Source organism: Simochromis diagramma, unplaced genomic scaffold (assembly GCF_900408965.1).
Source record: "Simochromis diagramma unplaced genomic scaffold, fSimDia1.1 OVJJ01000451.1, whole genome shotgun sequence".
NCBI lineage: Eukaryota > Metazoa > Chordata > Actinopteri > Cichliformes > Cichlidae > Simochromis > Simochromis diagramma.
This window is the reverse complement of record NW_024387276.1, coordinates 220,953-243,478: the sequence shown is the minus strand read 5'-3', so window position 1 is coordinate 243,478 and position 22,526 is coordinate 220,953. Positions and strand designations below refer to the sequence as shown.

General features: G+C 41.5%; 1 protein-coding gene and 1 pseudogene across 1 annotated transcript in view; both read left to right on the top strand.

The window, feature by feature from the left end:
• The first annotated feature begins 66 nt into the window (after positions 1–66).
• Positions 67–9,092, top strand: LOC120715659 (annotated as a pseudogene).
• Positions 9,093–20,742: 11,650 nt separating this feature from the next.
• The window catches only part of LOC120715658, a 61,135-nt gene continuing 59,351 nt past the window's right edge, over positions 20,743–22,526 (top strand). Inside the window, exons 1-2 of the mRNA XM_040002745.1 lie at positions 20,743–21,198; positions 21,680–21,772. Coding sequence (XP_039858679.1) covers positions 21,711–21,772 — 62 coding nt within the window. The 5' untranslated portion in view covers positions 20,743–21,198; positions 21,680–21,710. The remainder of the gene's footprint in view (positions 21,199–21,679; positions 21,773–22,526) is intronic.

The window sequence follows — 22,526 nt, the reverse complement described above, 5'->3', positions numbered from 1 at the left end:
CTATAAGTGGGTTTGACCAAAGTACCCTAAAAGCTGATCGTACCTGAGTATGCTTTTGTTTTGAAAAGCAGAAGTTGCGCCGTGTAGCCACTAACTTCACCGTGGTCAGATTCCTAAACAAGTAACGGAACCGGGCATCGCCGGCTGATGGCCACAAAGTTGTTTTGTGAAGAACATTAGACTAAATGTAGAGACTGGAGAGGAGCTCCTTGGCGTATTGTTTGAAAGGAAGAACATTAACAACAAATCTGAACTTCATTTTGCTGTGCGTCATGATTTCCAAACACAGGCCGCCGCCAAGTGACAGAGGAGAACTTTTTCACGGTTAGCGTCGATAAAACAACTGGAAACTGAATGGAGACGAAACAGCGCGGCGAATAAAGACATGAATTTCGGGGTCCCCGTGAATTCGCGGCTACTTCTACGTGCCTGCGATGAGGGGGACTATGAAACGGCCCGGAGCATCCTGGAGCCCGGAGCCCCGAAGGAGTCCGGGCGGCAGAGCAGGCTGCGGTCAGAAGCGGGTTCGGAGTGTGACGCTGCGGACATGTTGTCTCTGGTACCTGTGGACTGCACCGACGAAGAGGGAAACACCGGCCTGCAGTTCGCCTCGGCCAGCGGACACGAGAACCTGGTCCGGTTCTTGCTGAGAAAGGGGGCCTCAGTGGACAGTCGCAACAACTACGGCTGGACCCCACTGATGCAGGCTGCGAGGTGGGGCAGCTTGCTGGAGCTCATGTAACTCATGTAGCTCATGTAAGAGGGTGGCACCATACTCCTTCTAAAAATGTGCCGTTTTTATTTGCCACCGTGTGTTGTTAATCATAAAGTAATTAATATGGAAGGGCAGGAATCTTCCGATGCCCCTCCCCAATTCGTCGCATAAAAACACACATTTTAGTGACATGAGAGGGAGCAGATTGTGTTTAGTCTTGTTTCCTTTAATATCACAGGCCGATCGGGGGTTTAACATTTGCGGAACTTAGTGGAGTTTCGTGGGTAACACTTTATAATACAGCCAGCGACAATTCCACTGTAGTTAAATTGTATTTAAATAATTTTACTTGAAATTCAAATGCAATTATATTTTACCAACAGTTAATTACAAGAAGGCACATTATAATAACGGGGTAACAAGTCAGGTTTTTACAGGAAACAAAGATATCATCAAAATTTGCAGGCCAGTGAGAATTTATAATGATGGAGCCAAGCCTAGCTAAATTGATCTTAAAAGAAACAAAACCTTAATTTATGCCCTTATGTGCAGGCCATATTATAAAGTAATACCATTGTTATCTAGAGATTTCAATGAGCCTTCAACCTTATTTATAGAGAAAATTCAAGTGCTTTGTAGCAAATTACTGTTCACTTTTATCCATTTTCTTTTTCTAATTTTGAACATACCTGTAGTTTTCTACACAGTCCTTGCTTAAAGTGCACTGGCATCTCTTTTGGAGCCTGTGATAGCTGGCTTAAAAAGAGCATCCTAATTCACCTAGAACAACTTCTACATGCAAAGTTCTTCCTCTGTCCTATTTCTCCTCCCAGGTTTGGCCACTTGACTGTCGCCCACATTCTTTTGGAGAACGGGGCAGAGATTAATGGGCGCAACAGGCTTGGAGCAAGCGTCCTGACCATGGCGGCTCGTGGGGGACACACTCATGTAGTCAAGCTGCTTCTGGAGAGCGGTGCGTACGTGGATGACTTTGATCACCTGGCTGTTGCCGCAGAGGCGGTCTCCAATGGCAACAATAACAACAGCTGCAGGTTTTTTCTCTTTTTCAAGTAAATTTGTAGCCCAGTGTGATATCTAACTAACATCCTCCACTGTTTTGTGTTTTGTTTTTTTTTTCACAGCGGAGCCAGTTTTGGACCCGGTGAAGGTTGTCTGGGAGGAGGAGGTGGCAGAGAATTCATGGACATCACAGCGTTGATGGTGGCGTCTCAGCACGGTCATGAGGCCGTTGTGTGCCTACTGCTGGAGTGGGGCTCTGATGTAAACTTCTCTCAGAAGACCACTGGATGGGGACCGCTGATGCTGTCCACTCTAAGTGGGAAGGTAGGGTTTAAAACATTGACAGTTGGATGGATAAAAAAAGATATATATATTTAGCACATTGTGGGTATGTTGGTGGCATTTATTAATGGGTTTTTATAAATTGTTTAAAATGGACCTGGGCTAATTTTCTGTAGGACCTGGTGATTAAAGCTGTGTGTGTGTGTTTTGCAAAGGTGGCTGTGGCTCAGCAGCTGGTGGAACGTGGAGCTGACCCAGACCGAATCAACGTTCTGTCCAAGACAGCCTTTGAACTGGCCATGCAGCTGAAACAGAGAGACATCAAGGCTTATTTGGACTCCATCACTACTGTCAGACCACAGACAGGTACGGCCTTCCCTCAGTTACTCATTCAGACTTTGCTGTCTTGGCCTGATGATAAAGTACAGTAGTGCCATCGCATATTATACACGCCCTTGTAAAAGAACAGTTAAAAACTCATCTTTTTAAACTTGCTTTTGGTTGATTTTTGTTCTTATGTTTTAGCTTGAAGCACTTTGTGATTTTATCTTGAAAGGTGTTATATAAATAAAAATTTACTTACTTACATCTTCCAGTCTGAAAAACTTTAGAAGCAAACTGAAGGAGCTGAGCGGCTGAGCCTGCACACACATTGTTACATGTTTCCTAAAAAGAACAAATACTGGCTGTCCTGTCTTCCTTCCCTCACCCCTTAGCGGTCGCAGCATGACTGCCCCTCCTGGTTCTGTTGAAGGTTTCTTCCTGTTAGAAGGGAGTTTTTTCCTCTCCACCGTTGCCAAGTGGTTTTCATAGTGGGTCATCTGATTGTTGGGGTTTATTATTATTATTAATACTAAAATTAAATCAGCCAAAGCAGACACAAATAACATGGATAACATCAGTATAGAACTTCAACTTCACATGTATCTTCAATGCGTATAGAACATAAAAAGAACATATAAAGGAAACAGTGGTTTCCACAGTAGGCCTTGTGTTAATACACTTCACTGTATAGTATAATGAAGGAGTCAGTTGAATGTTTTTGATTATCAGAGAATAGCAGAGTGACGTAATAGTGCAAAAAGTGTTTGCAAAAAGACAAAATAAAGTAAATACTCAACTTTTTAGTGTTTTCTGAGAGTGTGTGGTGCTTTGAAAGCTTTTGAATTTTATTGTCGACAAGAGAATCCATACCCCACTCCCGACCCCCTGCAGGTTGAGAATGCACTTCAGTTAACATTAACGTGAGAGGGGCCAGAGGAGCTCAGCCTCTTTGTTTCATGGCTCTTCTCACAGGTAGTTCAGGTTTTTAGCTCAAATTACCAACGTAGCCACACGCAGTGTATATTTCAAAGGTTTTAATTGCAGCATGCAAACAAGGAAAAGTGTGAAAAGACAAATCAGGCAGATTTGTTAGCGAAACCTACAAGTTTTAGTTTCTAACGATGTACAAGTTCTGGTGAGGTTCTCATTACTCTTATCTGAAGTTCAGGAGTGGGCCCACCTTTCAGACATCGCTGGTTTACTGCTGCAAATGCCCACCTGCCCTATGCAACTGTTTGTGGGAACTGAGAGGGATTTATCAGGATTCGAAGCCACTGCCTTCCCCAAACCACAGCGTCAGCCTCTGGCTTAGCTCTTTGCTTCTCATTAACGTGTCATCTTCATTAGCAGTACATTCTGGTAAATCACATTTGGAGCTTTAGTTCTTGCTAGTGAATGCGTCTTTCACCGCTCTACTTTTCTGCCTTTTTTCTTTTTTTTCTAAGCAGTCTCGCACATAAATTATAGTTGATGTGATTTATGTGTGTGTTGAACTCTGTAGTATGTAACAGTTGTGTACTTAACACCCCAGCCCCGCCCCCCACGCTGCCTGATTTTTGCTGAGCTATGTGGAGTCTGGCCAAGCGGGGCTGTGTTTTTTCCAGATCTCTTTCCTCTTCTCATTCTCACTTGTTTCTTCGCAGATGATGAGAGAAGAAGGCCAGATGTGCTCAGCGCTCTGAAATTAGGTAAGCTGAATCGAACAGATAAACCTGGAGGAAAAGTTTTTGGGAAACGAATGACTTTACATGCCTCTACACATCTGTAAATATGTTTTCTTCTCAGGAAATTCACAGCTGGTCAAAGAAATCCTGGAGGAGGATCCTGCTCAGGTGAATTTGTCCAATCAGGAGGGAGCAACACCTCTCATGATGGCAGCAGTAAGCGGCCAGTTAGAGGTGGTTCAGCTGATGGTGGAGAAGAATGCCGACATAGATAAACAAGATGGTGTCCATGGGTGGACCGCTTTAATGCAGGCCACCTACCACGGGTGAGGAGAAGCTGCTGGTTTGTTTCAACCAGAAAATTGCTTTTTTATTAGAATGATTTAGATCAATTTGAGGTTAAGAAGTTTGGCTCAGGTGTTAAACACTGTTGTTGCTGTCCTGCTGATTTTGAATGTAAATTAGAACAGGTTTCTACTACAGAGTGACAAAAAGTCAATACCATATTTAATATCAGGATGTCTGACTTGCAAAGTCATACACAGAGCAAGTATCATTTCTTACACTGTCTTTTGTTTTCTCCTCCGCCCTCCATTCAGCAATAAAGACATTGTCAAGTACTTGTTGAATCAAGGTGCTGATGTCAACCTCCGAGCTAAGAATGGATACACAGCGTTTGATTTGGTTATGCTGCTCAATGATCCAGGTAGTTCTTCCTGTCATTGCTCCGTCTAATAACACTTTGGGAAAACCTCAGCTAAAGATTATAATTCATTCATAATCAGCTAAAAAAACAAACCAACCAAAAGGCATCCACCATTTGTGAAATCCCTTATTTAAACCTTTTAAATAAAGTAGTGTACTTAAGATGAGGATACAGGACACACGTAGTGATTTCATAATATCAACCAATCAAAATTTAGAAGCGTGAATTGGAATAAAAGAATTGAATCTTTTTTCAGCTATATTTGCTTTTAGAAAAGCTCATCCCTGGACTTTGGTTTTAGCAGTAAGTGATGAGGTTGTTTTTTGAAGTATTAACTGTGTGAAACGAGCTGTTTGAATGTGATGGGTGTTTATCAGTTTGTCTAATCAAACAATTCATCTATTAATAGAGAAAATAATCAGTAGAATAATCTATGATAACGATCATGAAACAGGTCGACTTAAATCCCTCGCGTTTTGCAAGTTATTAACTGCATATACTCATAATTGTTTCCCTGTGTTTTCTGTCAGACACTGAGCTGGTGCGTCTGTTAGCATCCGTGTGCATGCAGGTAGACAAAGATAAGTCGAAACACCGCGCCAGAACTTTAATGACGCGCTTCCAAGAGTCGACAGTCCCTCAACAATGTCCCCGTGCCGCCCGATGACAAAGGAGGCCTTAAGGTAAAAATGTAATTTGCAAAGTGCTTTCTATCAAGGATATCATAATAGTTTTGGTTATAACGCTCCTTTGTTTCCACCCTCTTCCAGTCCTGGTGGAGTAGGATGTCGAACCGCTTCCGTCGGCTCAAGTTAACTCACACTCTCAGGCATGGCCTTTCAGCCAATCGCCTGGCTCCATTTCCAGACGATGCCGAGAGTTCACTGGATGCCACGATGAAGGCGAACAGGAAGCCCGCTGCTGTTTCCAACGGGGCGGTGGCACCTACTCCTGCTGTAACAGGGAATGACATGAGCACCGCCTGGGCAGTGAAGACCAAAGATGGTGGTGAGTCTTTTTCCTTAAAACCATGAATGACATCACAATGTCCATGAGATGTTTAGGGTAAATGTAGCTGAGCATATGTCCAGCTTTATGTGAGCAAAGTAATGTATAAAATGTGATGTATTCTCCTTTCAGCAGGTCACTGCAGAGCATCCTCAGAGAAAGACGACCTTTCTAATAACCACGATGGTAGGAGCACTATCCTGGATTAGGGTTCTTTTAGTTTTAAGACGTGTTTGTGACTCTTAGTATGTGTCTGTCTAATTTAGTTGAGAAAGCGGTGCCCCCTTGACTCGGCTGCCAAATGACAAGCTGAAAGCAGTGATTCCTCCCTTCTTGCCACCCTCCAACTTTGAGCCGTGGAACTCGGACCGCTCACGCGTCCTCAGGGAGGGCAAGAGCGAAGTGCCCCGCCTGCCCATGCCACCACAGAGGAAGCTGAACAGCAGTGGAAACTCAGATATTGTGAGTCCTTTTGGGTGTTAGACAGAGAGGGTTTTAGTTCAGGTCAGAGAAGGCGAAATTTGTCCTTATGCCGCTCCTTCTCTCTCCTTTATGGGACAGACATCCATCAGCCGTGTGGTCAGCAGGTCCATTAAGTTTCCCAGTATCCCCAAGGGACCATCTTCATCCTCTCCTTCCAACTCTGGTCACTATCACTCCCCCCACTCCTCTGGAGGCTCAAATGGAGTGGCGGGACTCACCGGGACTCCCACAACCGTTCAGGTTCGCAAGTAAAAACATTAAAAGCAAAAAGTGATTGCATGACACAGGGCTGCAAAACACATCGCAATCTTGCTTTCTCCTTACACCAGGGGGCAGTGCAGACAGCGTGCTCTCCCAGATAGCAGCCCAACGGAAAAGAGCAGCCGGCCTTATAGAGGTAAAGAGCCAACCTCCGGAAAAACAGCACAACCAGACGCCGAGTCAAGCCCACTACCACCACCAGTTTCAGCACCTGGTTTGCCCCTGCCTGACATCAGCCTTCCTGACATTCACACCCATCCCAGCCTTGTTGCCTCAGACATCCATTCCAGAAAGGTCTCAACTTTCTTTCACAGGTTTTCTTTGACAGTAACTCTTAATGTCTTGTAAGCTGTGTAAAAACAGCCAGAGCTGAACAAATACCACCGTCCACCCTCACTGTCCTCCTTTGTAGAAAATGGAGTTGAAAAAGAGACTTCAGTCTGGGAATTCCTCGACTTCCAAGAGCACATCGCCCACTCTCACACCGTCTCCTTCCCAACACCCAAGATTCCCCCGTGCCAGGAGACTCTCTGTCCTCAGCCTCTTCTCATCCACGCTCCAAGAGCAGCGGAGGATCCAGCAGCGGAACCATCACAGATGAAGGTGTCGGTGCATTTTATTCAGCATTAACCCAAATCATCATCATGCATGGATTGTGTTCTTTTATGTACACCATGTGCTTTGATGTAAAATAAGTATGAGTGGTATCAGTTTCCCTTATAGTTTTTTTTACTTTTTCAGATGAGCTGTCCAGTATTTTGAAGAAACTGTCCCTTGAGAAATACCAGCCTATATTTGAGGAACAAGAGGTACTCCGTCTTTTCTTTCTTAGCCTTCTAACCATACATTTTCACTCTTAAAGCCCAAAAATGCATCTCTTTTCTTTTCTTTTCTTTTCTTTTCTTGTCTTTTAGGTGGATATGGAAGCATTCCTGACTTTAACCGATGGAGACCTGAAGGAGCTGGGCATCAAAACAGACGGACCCCGACAACAGATCTTGGCTGCCATATCAGAGCTCAATGCTGGAAAGGTACGTTCGGTTTAGCGTGGTTATGCATTTCAAAGTTGCTTCCAGCAATCTATTTTGTGCTGTATCTTTATAATGTATATCCTAACATTATGTCTTAATAATAAACTGCCTGAGCCACAAGAGACATATAGAGGGAATGTAACATATATAGTGTTACAGTGGATTCATACCAGATATGGCTGCTTTTAAAGAACATTTACAGCATCTTTCTGTAATCTGTTCCTAATGCATAATGATCACTGTTGTCTGTCATCAGGGTAGAGAGAGGCAGATCCTTCAAGAGACCATCCATAACTTCCAGTCTTCTTTTGGTAGTAGTGCCAGTAACCCAGGCAACCAGGACAATCACGCTGTAAGTAGTGAAAACAAGTTTGGGGGCCTGTTGAAAGACTTCATAAAGACAACATCTTGATCTGTTTTATCCGTCTACCTGCTGTCATTCTTTAGCTCCAACAAGCTGGATGAGACACCAGGTTCGTTCCTCTAGCAAAAGGTAACCCCATCGACTTGATGCACACGTGGAAGAAAACCAAAGGTACTTAGAGTAAGAGTAAAGTGCTGCTGACACCCTGCCAAGATGCGAATGACATGGAGACTTGGCGTGTTCTTGACCAGTAGAGATCTCAGTGCAAGAGGACCATGCGTCAAAAAGACCAATCAGGTTGTAATAAACTGCCTGTGTCGGACCCTCCTGGACCAAAGTGTCTCTGTCATGGATTATAAAGCAGGGGTTCAGTGTATGGGTTTGGTGCCCTGCTGCTTTGAACAAGCACATGATGTTACCACGGTATGAGGCTTTCATGGTACAGTGATGTCAGGAAAGTGCGTTACGCAGATGTTAAAGTCAGGTACAAGGAACCTTAAAGGTAATAAAAGAGATTTTTTTTTTATTTCTTTGGTTGACCAAAGGCTTTATTGAAAGTAAAAAATATTTTTAAATGCTAAAGAAGTTATAAGTAAAACTAATCTTCTTTAGAAATAAATAGATAAAATAAATAATAGTTTGTGTGTGTGGCTGAAGCTGACGAGTCTGGCAGATAGTTCAGTAAGAAAGAAGATCCTCTGTCGTGCTGCTTCTTTCAGTAGTGTGGATGAGTAAACAGTGTGATCACTGTCAATTTTCATACATTGTATACCGTGAAAAACAGGAACCCCACTGCCACCTTAGCTGCAAAATATACTTTGAATAATGCAGCAGCTAACAGCAGCTGGGTAACGCAGGGAGTCGGGATAGTGAAAGACAAGAATGTTACACACAGCAGAGTGAGCGCGAGCCATGAGAGATATTTATTTTATCTCGACGAATGTGAGAAATGCAGCAGATGTATTGTAAAAGCGGCAGGTGAAGTCGAGAGGAAAGAACTAGCTGTTAGCTAGTAAGACTGTGACTGAGATTTATAGGCTGTGCTACAACTGAGAAGGTGCACCGATGAGGAGAGCCGATGGAGAAGGGAAAGTGAACTATTTTTAGTCAGCCAGTCCCCGGGACTGCTTTATACTAGTTTATGTGTTGAATTTTTAAACCACTAATGTACACAGATGACTTTATTAAAGACTGTGCTGTCATGAATAAATAAAACATTACGATGATGTAACAACATGTTCTTTTTCTTTCTTTTTCTGTTTAATACTTTATTGGATTGTGATGAGAAAACTTTGGCAAAAACATTTTGGGAACATTTTATGAGGAGTATAAATTTAGTTTAAAAGAAGCAACAGTTGAGCAACAGTTTCCACTCAGCTCACTCCGTTCATCCCTCTGGCCCCGCCGTGAAACACGGAGAGACAGACGGACTGCTATATCATTCCTAAATATCAGGTATTCTTGTTCCAAGTCTTAATCCAAATGATGGCCTGTGGTACTGTTCGGGATTGGTCAGTTAATGTGAAATGACGCTGATGCAATATCCTGTTTAGTTCATGTTCCAAGTCTGGGAAACATAAATTAGAGGATGAATCACTAAACAAACTGAATGCAACTGGGTGTCCATAATTAAATGCAACAAAATGAAGTAAACACAGAATACAAAGTGCATTCAGCGGGGCCTTGGTTTTATAGCTGGAAACCAGGTTTAAGGTCTAACTTTGCTTGTTTAAGAACTTCATATGAAAACAAATGATGTAAAAACAGTCTCCCATCCACAAGATGGCAGCGATGTGCAGTTGATGCAATAAATTATACTCGGTATAATAGCATGTAATGTTGTTCTGCACTGATTTAGGTGTGTGATCGTGTCTTCTGCTTTTTAAATGAGATGCATTAAAGTAAAATTTAATCCGATCAATGGTCATAAAAAGTGGCCAAGAAGCCAAGTCGGTACCTGAGTCAAAAAAATGAAACTTTCAGGATTGATTTAAATCTATAAAAGTACTAATGTAAATAATAACTTCTTTTTCACAGGCACATTGTATCCAAAATGACAAAATATAAAAATTACAGAAGAAAATATGCTATTGTAAGAAATAAGTGGGCACATAGATGACGTCATCTGAACACAAGTCTGCTAAAAAGATTTTTTTTTAAAACACAGCTTAACAAAACAAAGTAATTCACCAAACTGATCCACTTAATAAGAGTACTGAAACTTTATACTAGTAAAGGAAATGGTTTAGATGCAACTTGGGGAAAACTACCGAGAAGATAACTAAAGTTAATAAAAAGGCACCTCGCTTCCCATGCTGTCACCAGAGACGGTTCAGTGAAGGCAAATAGAGAAGAAATGGTCAGTGTATCACATGAGGTTCCCCAGCAGCTTGAGCCTATAGCAGTATTAAAGGTTAAAAGCAATTTAATTAAAGCAAGTAAAGGTGCTTCGGGAAACCTGGTCAAGCCCTAACTATTAGTATTATCAAAAAAGGAAAGATTTAAGTCATCTTAAAAGTAGAAAGGAAGTCTGTCTCCTGAATTACTTTTAAATACTACAAGTCAGCCTCCAGCCTGAGAGTGCTGTGCTCTATTAGGTTAATAACAATGAGGCCTATAAAAAACGATGGGGCCCAATTATTCAAAACATTGTCTGTGAGGAGAAAAAATGTAAATTAAATTCTGTATTTATGAGGGAGCCAAAGAAAGAAGTTAATATGGGAGAATATGCTCTTTCTTTGTATGTCTTCAGGCATGCTCAAACACCCAGGTGAGCTTGATTCTGTTCATCTGGACGTAGCGTTTTTAATGGGAAAAATGTGACTCATCCAAGTGACTTCTTCGGTCTCAGCTGACTACAGGTTTCGCCAACCTTATAAACAGTACATTTGCACAGTGACTGAAACTAGCACCACTGACGAACAGGGATGTGAGGTCAGTTTCTTGATCATTAATATGGAAGTTGTAATAACCATTTATCAAGAACAACTGATTGATGACCACTGATCAATTACCATTCACAGAGAATCAGGGAGTGGCTGCAATCACAGCATTGTAGGATGATGAAAGATGGACCCTTAGGCCCCCTCCTCGATTCAGAGATGGTCTTCCTCTTTTCACATAAATGGCCTCCTTGACTCCCCACTCAAACCAGCGTTCCTCCCTGTCCAGGATGTGTACATCCTCATCACTGAAGAGTGCCCACTGGCCTGTAGGTTTAAATAGACTGCAGAGTCCTGGCCTGACGATGTATCTTGTCTGTGTTGTGCCATCTGGTTGTTTGGTTTCCCTGATGTATAAATCATGGCAATCCTCCTGGCACATGGTGGGGGACCCAATCCTTGGGGTGGACCAATTTTTGACGCAGTATATTTTGGGGTTTAAAAAATACACTGCGTCAAACACGGTGACATGGTGTTTAGAAAAAATGCAACTGTTCCGAAACTCCTGACACATACGGGATCACTACAGGTTTTCTTTTAGGCAGCAGTTGTCCTTCTCTTCTGGATCGGCTGGAGCTTTCTTTAAGTGCCTTCCCAGTTTTGACAAATGTTCAGGTGAGATAATCACATTTACTCAGCGCCTTCTTGATGTGATGTTCCTCTGCTTCCCTGGCTGCTGTATCTGTAGGGATGGTGTTCAATCTGTCTTGTAGCATCCTGATGACACCCTGTTTGTGCTCCAGTGGATGATGAGAGACATCGGATCTGTATGCGTTGGTTACGGTACACATCAACTGTTCACTGTCCCCCATTACTGCTGGAAATCTCAGTCTAAGAATGGTAACCTGCCACTTTTCATATCCTCCCTGGTGAATTTGATGTGTTGGTCTAATGAGTTAATGTGATCAGTGAACTATGGTACATCCTGAGATTTGATTTTCACCCAGGTGTCATCCACATACCTGAACCAATGACTTGGTGATGTTCCAAGGTAGAATAACAGAGCCCTTTTTTTCCACTTCTTCCATGTATACGTTAGCCACAATGGGTTAACCTAGGGAACCCACGGCACACCCATGTTTCTGCCTGTAGTACCGAACCTTGTATGTGAAAAATGTGGAATAATATGATTTCTCCTCCATGCTGTTCGATGCTGGGGGCTTTGCAATGCTGAGACAGGCTAAAGCTTTCTCCGCAGATCCTCTGTTTCCACATCTGCAATGTTGTGCTATGATGAGTTCCACTAGCGGGATATGTCTCGACATCACAGCAAATTTCAACCCTTTTGCAAGGATGTTTTTCACTGTTTGGGTAAGTTGTCTGTCAGACAAATTTTTCACCCACTTGTCCCACTTGTGTGGAATCCGTTCCTCTTCTGGCCACTGATGACACTGTACATATTTTGCTGATGTTTCCAATGCAAAACAAGTAGGTCAAAGTTCTTTTTTTGCCTGGTCTTAGAATTTTCAAGCTGTCCTCGATGAGCCTTCTCAGTGAATTCAAACACCTTTTGAAGAGTATTCTCATCTAGAATCTCCTCTTTTGATTTTAGCACATCAATGGTAAAATTTGTTTGTTTCACCCATTCAATGAGCATCTGGCTCTGTGCCTCCTGGAGGATTTTTGTTGCTCAGAGGCCCTAAATTGACCTCACGGCCCATTGTTCATCAGTCGAGCTAGTTTCAGTCATTATGCAAGTGTATTGTTTGTAAGGTTGGGGAAACATGCAGTCAGCTGAGACTGAAGAAGTCACTTGGATCAGTGACAGAACGTTTCCCCCACTGAAAACGCTACGTTCAAATGAACAGAATCAACTTTTGGGATAGAAGTAATAATGCATGAACTAGCTTTTAGCATCACTCTGAGAAAGGATGTTTCTAATCTCAGCAGTACTGCCAGATGAAAGAAAGCAGTCATACATATTCGTTTAATGTGCACATTGAAAGATATATCTTGGGGAAAAGAACCTCCAAGATTGGAGTGCCATCTCAGTAAGTATCTGGTTCAAAATCCATGGTTTCAAGATTTTTAGGGCTGAGTCCATTAACCTCAGTTTTACTTGAATTTAGAAGCAGGAAATTACAGGTCATCCAGGTCTTTATGTCTTCAAGAAATGCCAATAGTTTAACTATTTTTTTGTGTCATCTGGCTTCAACTAGGTATAGTCATCAATGCAATGAAAATCTATGCATTATTTTCTAATAATGTTGCCTAAGGGAAGCTGGATATATAATGCAAAAAATAGTGGTACCAGCATAGAGCCCTGTGGAACTCCATGGCTAACTTTCATTTATGACGAGCACTTCATATTTACATGCATAAGCTGGCATCTGTCTGAATGCAATGTTGAATCATATTTGGTATTAAAATTAAAAGCTTGTTATTTAAAACTAAAAGTTGGAATGATGCACAAGAGTGAAACTTTAAATCTGGAAGTCTGATTGATATGATTGCATGCAGTAGATAAATGTTACCAAATTGTTATAACAATTGTGTGGTTATGGATATGCAACTATAACTACCCCATGTTCATACTGACAAAAACTGGTCTCTGTTGCCATTGCTTCAACAATCAAACATAATAAGATGCAAAGCCAGATATTTTTGTGATATGAAACTGCTGTGAGCATGTGAGAATGATCAGTGGAAAGATGTGTTAAAACGACGAGCATTTCAAACCACATTCCCTGAGGTTCAGCAACACAGACGATCCTCAAACATGACCAAATAGCAACGCACTGGCATTGTGGAAATCATTATTGATGACCTGGATATAGACTGGCCCGACAGGCAGGCGACAAGGTTCCTGCAGAGTTTAATGAAAAGCATCACTCAGTAGAGGAAAGCAGTCCTCTCCAGGACTGTGGCAGATTGAGTGCGCAGTCATGTGTGAGCTGTAAGAAACTGGTGGGGAGAGAAGTACATTTGGAATATATTAACATCGCTGTGGCATGCGGGCAGCAAATGGAGTGACTCATTCAATTTCCTCCCAATTGTTTTCACTCACATAAGGTTTCAATTGGATTGAATAACATTTAATAATATTGTTTGTAGCTGTCAATACAGTAGTCATGCAGTAGTGATAAACGACAGACATAGATCTAATAATGTTGCTTAAATGATTAACACAACAGAAATCTTTTATTATTTGATAGAAAATAAATTAGAAACTGAGTTTTAAATCTTTATATCTTACTATTCTGGCTATCTTAGCCAGGTTTTAGCATAGTGTCTGTTTTAAATCCTAGATTTAAAAGAAGATCCTCAGTCGAGATCGGTTTCAGTTAAGTGGCAGTTTTCTGATTTCTGTTCCCTGCGCTTTGCTTTAGAAGGCCTCATGTGAAAAAGAAAGTTTTCACAGCACTGTGCTATACTTTGGAAAACTAAATCCTGCCCTTTTGTTTTTTTGTTTTGTTTTCTGTTCTCATGCTATCCTCCCATAGGACCCCAGCATGAGTAGAGGTCTCTTTTTCCCCCTCCTCGACTTGCCTATTGTTTTGTACATTTCAGTGTTTTTCCATAATGCTACCGTCTCCAACCTGTCTCCCCTGCTGTCTTCGCTGCAGGGCAACTTACATGTGACAAATAAAGGCTTTATTGACTCTTGTAGTTTGAAGTAGTTTGAAGAACCACCTTTAGCAGCAATAACATGAAGTAATTGTTTTCTGTATGACTTTATCAGTATCTCACATTATTGTGGAGGAATTTTGGCCCACTATTTGTTACAATATGCTTCAGTTAATTTAGGTTTGCAGGATTTGTAAGCTCCCATCACAGCATTTCAGTCATTTTGAGGTAGGGACTTTGACTGGCTCATTGCAAAACCTTCATTTGTTTCTTTTTTAAGCATTCTGGGTTAGATTCAGTGCTGTGCTTGGGATCATTGTCTGGTGCAAAATGCAAGTTGGGCCAAGCTTTAGCTGTCAACAGACAGTCTCAGATTTGACTCTAGAATATTTTGGTATACCAAAGAATTCATGGTTGACCCCTCACATGCAAAGTACCCACATCCAAGTTGGTGTGAGATGTTTGTGCTAATATTTCGTGCTCGGTTTTCTTCAAATGTGGCCAATCATCTTCAGAATCAGAATCAGAATCAGAATCAGAATGGGTTTTATTGCCAAATGTTGAGCAGGTTTACAACATTAGGAAATTGCTGCGGTGCTTCAGTGCAAACATACTGTCATAAATTGCGCTTAAATAGACATGAAAAAATAAAAGTAAGAATAAGAATTAAAAGTGCTACGTAGAAAGATATATACATGAGTGCAGGTGGTGATCAGTGCCAAAACATGGAATGATGCAGTGAACACAGCGTAGGGTCTTCACTTCACTTCTTCACTTTGGTCTCACCTGTACAAAGGTTTGTGTTCTAGAAGTCTTTGTAGTTTGTTTAGATGCAAAGTTGCATCTAAACATGTTATTTTTAGAGAGAAAAGGCTTTCTGCTGTTAACACTTGCTAACATGCCATACTAGTTCAGTTTTTTTCTAATAGTGCTGTAACTGTAACATTTAACACACTAACTGAGGCCTGCAGTCTGAGACCAAACTTTTGCGGTTGTTTGCAATTTTTCTGAGCATTGCATGATCTGACCTTTTGGCAAATTGGCATGTATGTCCACACTTGGAAAGATTATGGCATCGTGTTAGCATACAGCTGAATACTGCCAAAACTTCTGCTTTTATAGTGGTTCTCACACTAGCAGCACCTGTTTGCTACTAACCATTCGAATTCCTGTGAAAGCAGTTAGGGGGTACTTATTTTTTCCACAGCATTGCACAAAATGCTGTGGACACTTTTTTTTCACATAACTGTACTCTTTTGTGTATTCCCCTTAAACAGAGATGCCGAGGACAAACAAAGACAGAGTCAAAAAATGTGTTGCAAAATCTTGACAAGTAACTTGCTTTCGATTGATTACCAAGGATCATCTCAAAAACATCTTAAGAAACGTCTCTAAGCTGCCCCAACTGTTTCTCAGAGCTTTAGAAAAAGGCGACTCAAATGATAAACTAAGACTTAAAAATCCTTCCACCTCTTACCCATCCCATAACCCATAAAGGACATACATATTTTTTAAAGCTAAAGTCCTAAACTTAATGACTTATGATCTTATGATGGTTCTGTGTGTGTGTGTGTGTGTGTGTGTGTGTGTGTGTGTGTGTGTGTGTGTGTGTGTGTGTGTGTGTGTGTGTGTGTGTGTGTGCATCTGTTAGTGAGAGAGATTTGGTATTGCAAGTGACCTAGCCTCAGTCAGTGGTGACACAGTTTGCTTAATATGACAGGCATAATAGAATTTTCCCAGCGTTTGGATGTCTTCCCAAAAAGCTTTGTTCCTTTACCATGAAATTTACTTTGTGGCCATCGGCCTCTGGCTGTACAAGCCAGTGCGGTTTTCAGAAGCGCATCACCTAAGGCAATGCATCTTTACTGTGTGTGTGTGTGTGTCCTCATGTGCATCTTTTGATTCCTCTGTTGTGTTATATATTGCAATGATTGCAGGTTTAAAGCTTCTGGAGCTTTCTCTACTTAACAGTCTCTGTTTTTTAATTAGCTCACTTGCCCACTGAAGACCTGTCAGTTTGTTTAGAAAAACTGCAGTACATCCAAAAAGCAGCGTCCATAAATATCATAGCCTTGTGTATTGTTGTGCAAACGATGTGCAAGTAAACAGTTGCTGCTTGAGTTCACATTTGTGCTCCACTGTCAACATTTATCACTGCAAAACTGACTCATTTGCTTGCAGGGTTTCCCAGCATCTTGGGTGTTACACAACACCACGGCCCTCTCTGTCGGCCTCTCCGTGCCCTTTTTTTTTCGTGCACTTCACTCAGATAGAAGCAGAACCGCAGCTGTGGGATGGAGCAGATTACAGAGGGATTGATGGGAGCAGAAAAAGGAGTCAACCTCCATCTAACCCTTGCTTTGGCTATAAAATGACCTCTGGAAAAAAACCCAAACAAATCCAAACATCAACAAAAGATTATCCCCATCAGAGTTCCAATACACAGTTTTCCCTCTCAAACCAATTGACACAGATCTCAATACAGGGAGAGACAGAAACGTGACAGCAACGCACGAGTTTGAAGATGTATTCACAGGCTGATTTTTTATTTTGTTGTTGTGTGTGTAACCAGCAGCATGATGTCTGTCCTGATGCTGAGCTGCACCATAATGCATGTTACTGTGAGCTGGAATTTGATAAGGAAATGAATGCAATATTGATTTTAGTACACAAAAGCATGTGTTTGGAACATCTTCAAATGGTCACCAGGGCTTGATACCAACCCCTCACATATTTTCAGTGGATAAGTTTTGTGGTTGTACGTTGTCAGAGCGCTTTTTTCTGCGTCATCGTCTTTTTCAATCTGTGTCTTTTGCATTTTATTGTCAGATTTTGTCCCAGATTTGTGATCCATGGTTTTATAAGTTCAAAGGTGATCTGTTCATTGTCTCCAAATAAACACGAGTCTGTTCAAATGTGGTATTAAACACTTCAGGGTCAGTGTGTGATTCTTGCAGCTTTTCTGCACATCTAGAAAAAAAAAAAGAAAATGAGTAGATGAAACCTCGCTATTGTTCTTGTGCGCGTGCATGCTCACTTTTGTGCCTGGGCAGTATTTCCCACAGGTCCTAACTTCTCAACCTCTTGAGCTGATCTTTTGGTTGTCATGGCTTATACTCAGACTCCACAAATCCTGACAACACAATTGTGCTTTTCAGCTGCACTTGTCAGGCCATGAACTCTGCTAGTACTCTGTGGTTCAAGGCTCCACTGCAAGTGGAGTCAGCACCTCTGTTGACATCACTTTTTATAGGGATTGGGTAAAATGATGTCCGGGATGAAGCTTTGTGCTTGAAACATTGCACAACAAATAAAATCCTAATGTGCACGCTATCCGGTGTGCCGATCAATCTGCTGGATAAAATGTGTGTTTTTTTAAGTTGTGCTTTTTGTTATTCCTAACAATGAGCACTCATGTAGCACATAATGTACAACGAGCCTTGTCTAAATGACAGTGACAGTGAGGGGAAATGAGTGTATGTTTGGTACTTTCCGATATCGACCTTCCCATCAATTATACATGTCCATTAGAATCAGACTTGTCATGTCACAGCTCCCCATGTCTCCTGAAATCCCACACTGATGTCAACAGAGACATCTTAATCAATGAAAGCCACACTATTGCACCTGGCAGATGGCTTTTAGTAAGTCCTATTTGGCTTGCCAGTCATTCTGAAAACTATTTAGCCACATACACATGCACTTCTTAATGTATGCACACAATAGCTTGCTCGCAGAGGCGTGCACCCACGCACACAGTAAACAGTTGCGTGCAAAGGTCTGCCCCAGCAGCGCTGCCAGAGCTCTAAGCCTGGGCTAATCTGGAAGGCAGCTTGGATAGTGGTGCCAGCGGATTTGCATTGATATCAAAGCTCCCTGTAGCTTTAATGGTAGCCACCGACAATGTTTACAGAACCTTAAGATCTCTTTAGATCCCCAACTACAACTGTCACAACAAATAAAACGCCTCCCCTGATGGACACTTTCATACAACAGCACGCTAAACAAGCATTTGCTCTGTCTGTCGTGCAGTCTGACTCTATGTGTACTTTGAATTATAGCAGATAAAGACATAGCAACAAAGTGTGTCAATACGCCGTTTGGCAACCAGTTGTCACCTGAATAGCTTAAATGCAGCTTAGCATTGAGTCTCCAAGTGTCTTGAACTCTACCAGAAGGATGGGGGAGCAGTTTTTTTATCAGATATTCCCTAAGTGGGTGTTTTGATGATGGTGTTGAAGAGGGCAGGGAGTCCACAGTCTCCTACAGGTGTTCATCTGGGTTGAGAAACATCATTTTCATAGTGATCAAACCATTCAGTGAGCCCTCATGTCTTTGCCCTTTATGGTTCATTATAGGATAAGAAAAAAGGGTAACTGTGTCTCCTTTACTGTAGGATACAAGGGTTGTTTTTCTTTTTAACTTTTGTTACCCATCTCATATATTCCACAGCAATCTGGAGACTAGGAAAACGACTGACAAATGTATCTTGTCATGTCAGCCCTCAAGCCCGAGGCCACCACTGTCCTTGGTTGCTGTTTTACACACTGCATACATTAGTTGTGACATTACCGAGGACCAGTGGTGATTAAACAGTGATTTACTCTGCTCTCATCCTGTTGCCAAAATGCTCACTGGGCTGCTGTACGCTGTCAGACGGCTTCATTAGCTCAGATTAAAGCTTTAGTTAGACAAACATTACTCAAAGCCTTTCAGAAGTAATCCTATTGGGTGACATAAACCCTGGTAGGTTGGGCCACACCACATCATCACATCTTGTCTATGTGGCTCCAGAGTATCTTGATATGTTTATAATGCAGTTAATATATTTCTGTTTAAATGCCACGTGTCCCTTTTCTTTTTTTTCTCTCTTCTTATTGCTAAATTGAGTTTTCCAATGGGAGCTGTCCCATCAACACTGGAGGAAAGTGACTTCACATAATGTCTGGGGTATGTGGCACATCACAGCTGAAGGTTTTTCCCTTGCACTATGTCATCTTTCTTAAAAGAACTGTGTTGTGGTGGAATTTGGCTTGCATGGTTTACTACACACTAATACACAGTGAGCTACTGTGCTTTTCAGTTTGCTGTGCATGCTTTGTACACTAGGGTGCGGCAGAGTAGACCATCTACGTGTGTGTGTTTAGCGAGTGTGATGCGTTTCAGTGACAACAGATTGAGGCAGTATACTTATTAGGGTACAGTTTCACAAACAACGATTAATCAGTGAATACATTACTACATTCATCAAGTACGTTTAAAACATGTTCATTGCGATATTTGACAGGACATCGTCAGTAATGCAAAATATGATCGAGAGGGGGATTCTGCAGCAACAAATCCTTGCAAACTCTGCTTTGCTGCCTCGTTTTGTAAGCATTGTGCGGGTAGTGATAGTTTTATAGCCCACAAATAATATAGCTCAAATGAAAAATATGATTTTCTTTATTTTTAAGGACGATTCGTTCAAGCAAAAATAAAACCTGGAAACCACCTTTCACTGTAAGCCTTGCTTTCTTATGTATTTCTTTTTAACTTAAAAATAAACAATAATTATATCCAATTGACATATAAACGCGGATCATAAATCCGACAGGTTGTCCAGATTTAAGCGTTTCCGGTTTAAAACAAAGACCACATTTACTCGAAATTTTCCATTAGTTAAAACAGACTGAATATGAATCAACGATCTTGCTTAAAATCCTCTCACTAGTTTCGGCTTTAATTCCAGAGATTGTACAAGCGAAATCCAGCGGATCAGTCGTTACTTTTATTTTGACAACGCATTCGCCTAATTTCCGGCGTAAGCATGGCGTCTGTCGGTCTGTACAAAACTTGACGCAGCGGCCAAACCGGTCCCGCAGAGCCCGTTTCTGGAAGCTGCATCCGCTAATTTAGTAAGAAAAGGCTTAGTCCAGTCCAGCGCACATTACACTTGAATATTTTGGGGTTTCTTTGCAAAATGTGTACGTCTCCTTTAGCCCTTAGCTAAATCCCTCCGATCTGCGAGCGCCCTGACCCACCATCAGCCTCGGTTTTAAGGGGCAGATTTGTGCCTCCTCTGCCCTTCGCGTGCGACCCCTCCCCTCTCTACTACTCTCAGGCCGGGTTGGGCTAATGGTGCATTTGGGTACTCTTCGTAAATTTGCGAATATATCACGAGTTTCGAATAACTGTGCTAAAAACCACATACATTTAAACAAATATAGCACCACCACAATGTAGACATTAGCTTTTATCTCTAGTGATTTTATGAAACCGAACAGAAGCTCTGTTCTGCAGAATACAGAAAAAATTCCTATCGATACGTTACTTTTCATGCTCCTTTCAAGTCTTGAAAGTAGCCCGCATGTATAACTAAAAAATGAATAATATTCAGCTATTATTCATCCATAATTATTTACTCAATTACGAAAAAAACCGCCATGTTAAAATACATAAACAAAACAAGTTGTTTGCCAAATTCAGACAGGGCCTGAATGCAACATAAGCCTAGTGTGTGTGCGCTCGCGCCGTGTTTGTGAGGCAGAGAGTTGCGTGCGAAGAGCTCGACATGTCATTCAGAGGAATCCGCCACCTGAAACGCGAGGAAGTGAAGGCGACTCAATTGGGTATAAAGCATCAGCCAACATCTGCCCCGAGCAGTGCAAAGCTGATGAAAACATCAGCTCGGAGCTCATACAGGACCACTCAGATTTATTTGATTTCCCCTGGATTTATCGCTGGGAGTCGGTGCACCCTGGGAGACGCATCTCTTTTCAGCACTTAAAGTGAATGTGACTCCACAGCCAACACTATACTGGAATTAACAGAAAGCCGCACATATCTCAGGTCAGTGCTCGCATTTGTGGCGCTTTTTTGTCATTTTAAATTTCCAGTTTCTTTATTTAATTTTCTTCTGATTTTAAGCATTCAGCATGTCTTCTGCAGTTTTGCATACAGGCTATCCAAGTTGCACCGGCGTGCTCTACTTATTTATTTTACTTTTTTTGTATTTTATTATTGTTTAATTTGTTTTATTCATTTAGATGTTTGCTATTTTTTTATATCACTATCGAGTAATAATAAAACTATTAAACCTATTTTGCAATTTCCCTAATATTTTTTTCTTTAAAGCACTTTAGGCTGTTTTAAGTGGATTGTTGTATTTACTTTTAGGGATGCTGGAATTTCCTGCGTATTTATTCCAAACTGAGGACTTTTCAGTGACATATAACTGCGAGTGTGTATATATTTGAATGCACTCTCCCTTCCAGCGTGGGTCAGGGTACTTTCTCCAGCCTCACGTAAAGTTATTCTGTGTCCTCCGCAGCGCACCTGTTACCTCCACGGAGCGCGAGATCATGATCCCTCCTGGAGACTGCATGTATGCGGGCAGAAAGAGGAGGAAGCCCATCCAGAAACAGTTAAGGAGCGCTCTTCAGTATTTATTTTTTATGTGTTCACATCTGTTCAGTCATTGTTTCCTGAGGCTGCACACTTTTGTTGGTTCAAAATAAACTTCTTCTCTCTGCCCTGTGATTCTAGGTTATAATGAATGACAGGAAGTAATTGAGGTTCTAGCATGAAGGTGTGAAAATTATAGCACAAGTTGGTATGGGTTTTAATAGAAGACTTCACATCTATCACAACTTTCATTTAACACTGCTGTCAGCAGATCTGGTGCAGACCCTGCTTTAAAGTTAATTAATTAGAATTTGACTGCCCTCTGTGAGCTGTCCAAAGTTTCCTACAGACTTGTTTCCAAATATGCACAAATGGGGCTGATTGATCAATGATTAAAATTAATTGAATTTTTTCAGGTTCTTTTTTTTTAACCCTTGCATGTCCTTTTCAAAATAGTTTTAATGCAGTCACAGGAGTCATGGTATCATTCGTTCACTGTTTTAAATGTCCACGGCTTTTAATGCCAGGATACTTTTTGTTGGACAGTTATGTCAGCTGATGTCAGCAGTGGCTGGCAAGTTGTATAAGATTTTGAAGAGGGAAGTGGTAATTTAACGAGGCCGGTAGCGTTTTTGACAGTGCTGCTAATACAAGGGGGAAATCTTTGCCACGTCAAACCGAGCCTGCTAATTCTGCCATTAGAGTCTTGAGGATTTAGAGTTATAGTTAAAGGGAAGTTTTAATTATTATTTAATACTGAATTTGTGCAACTC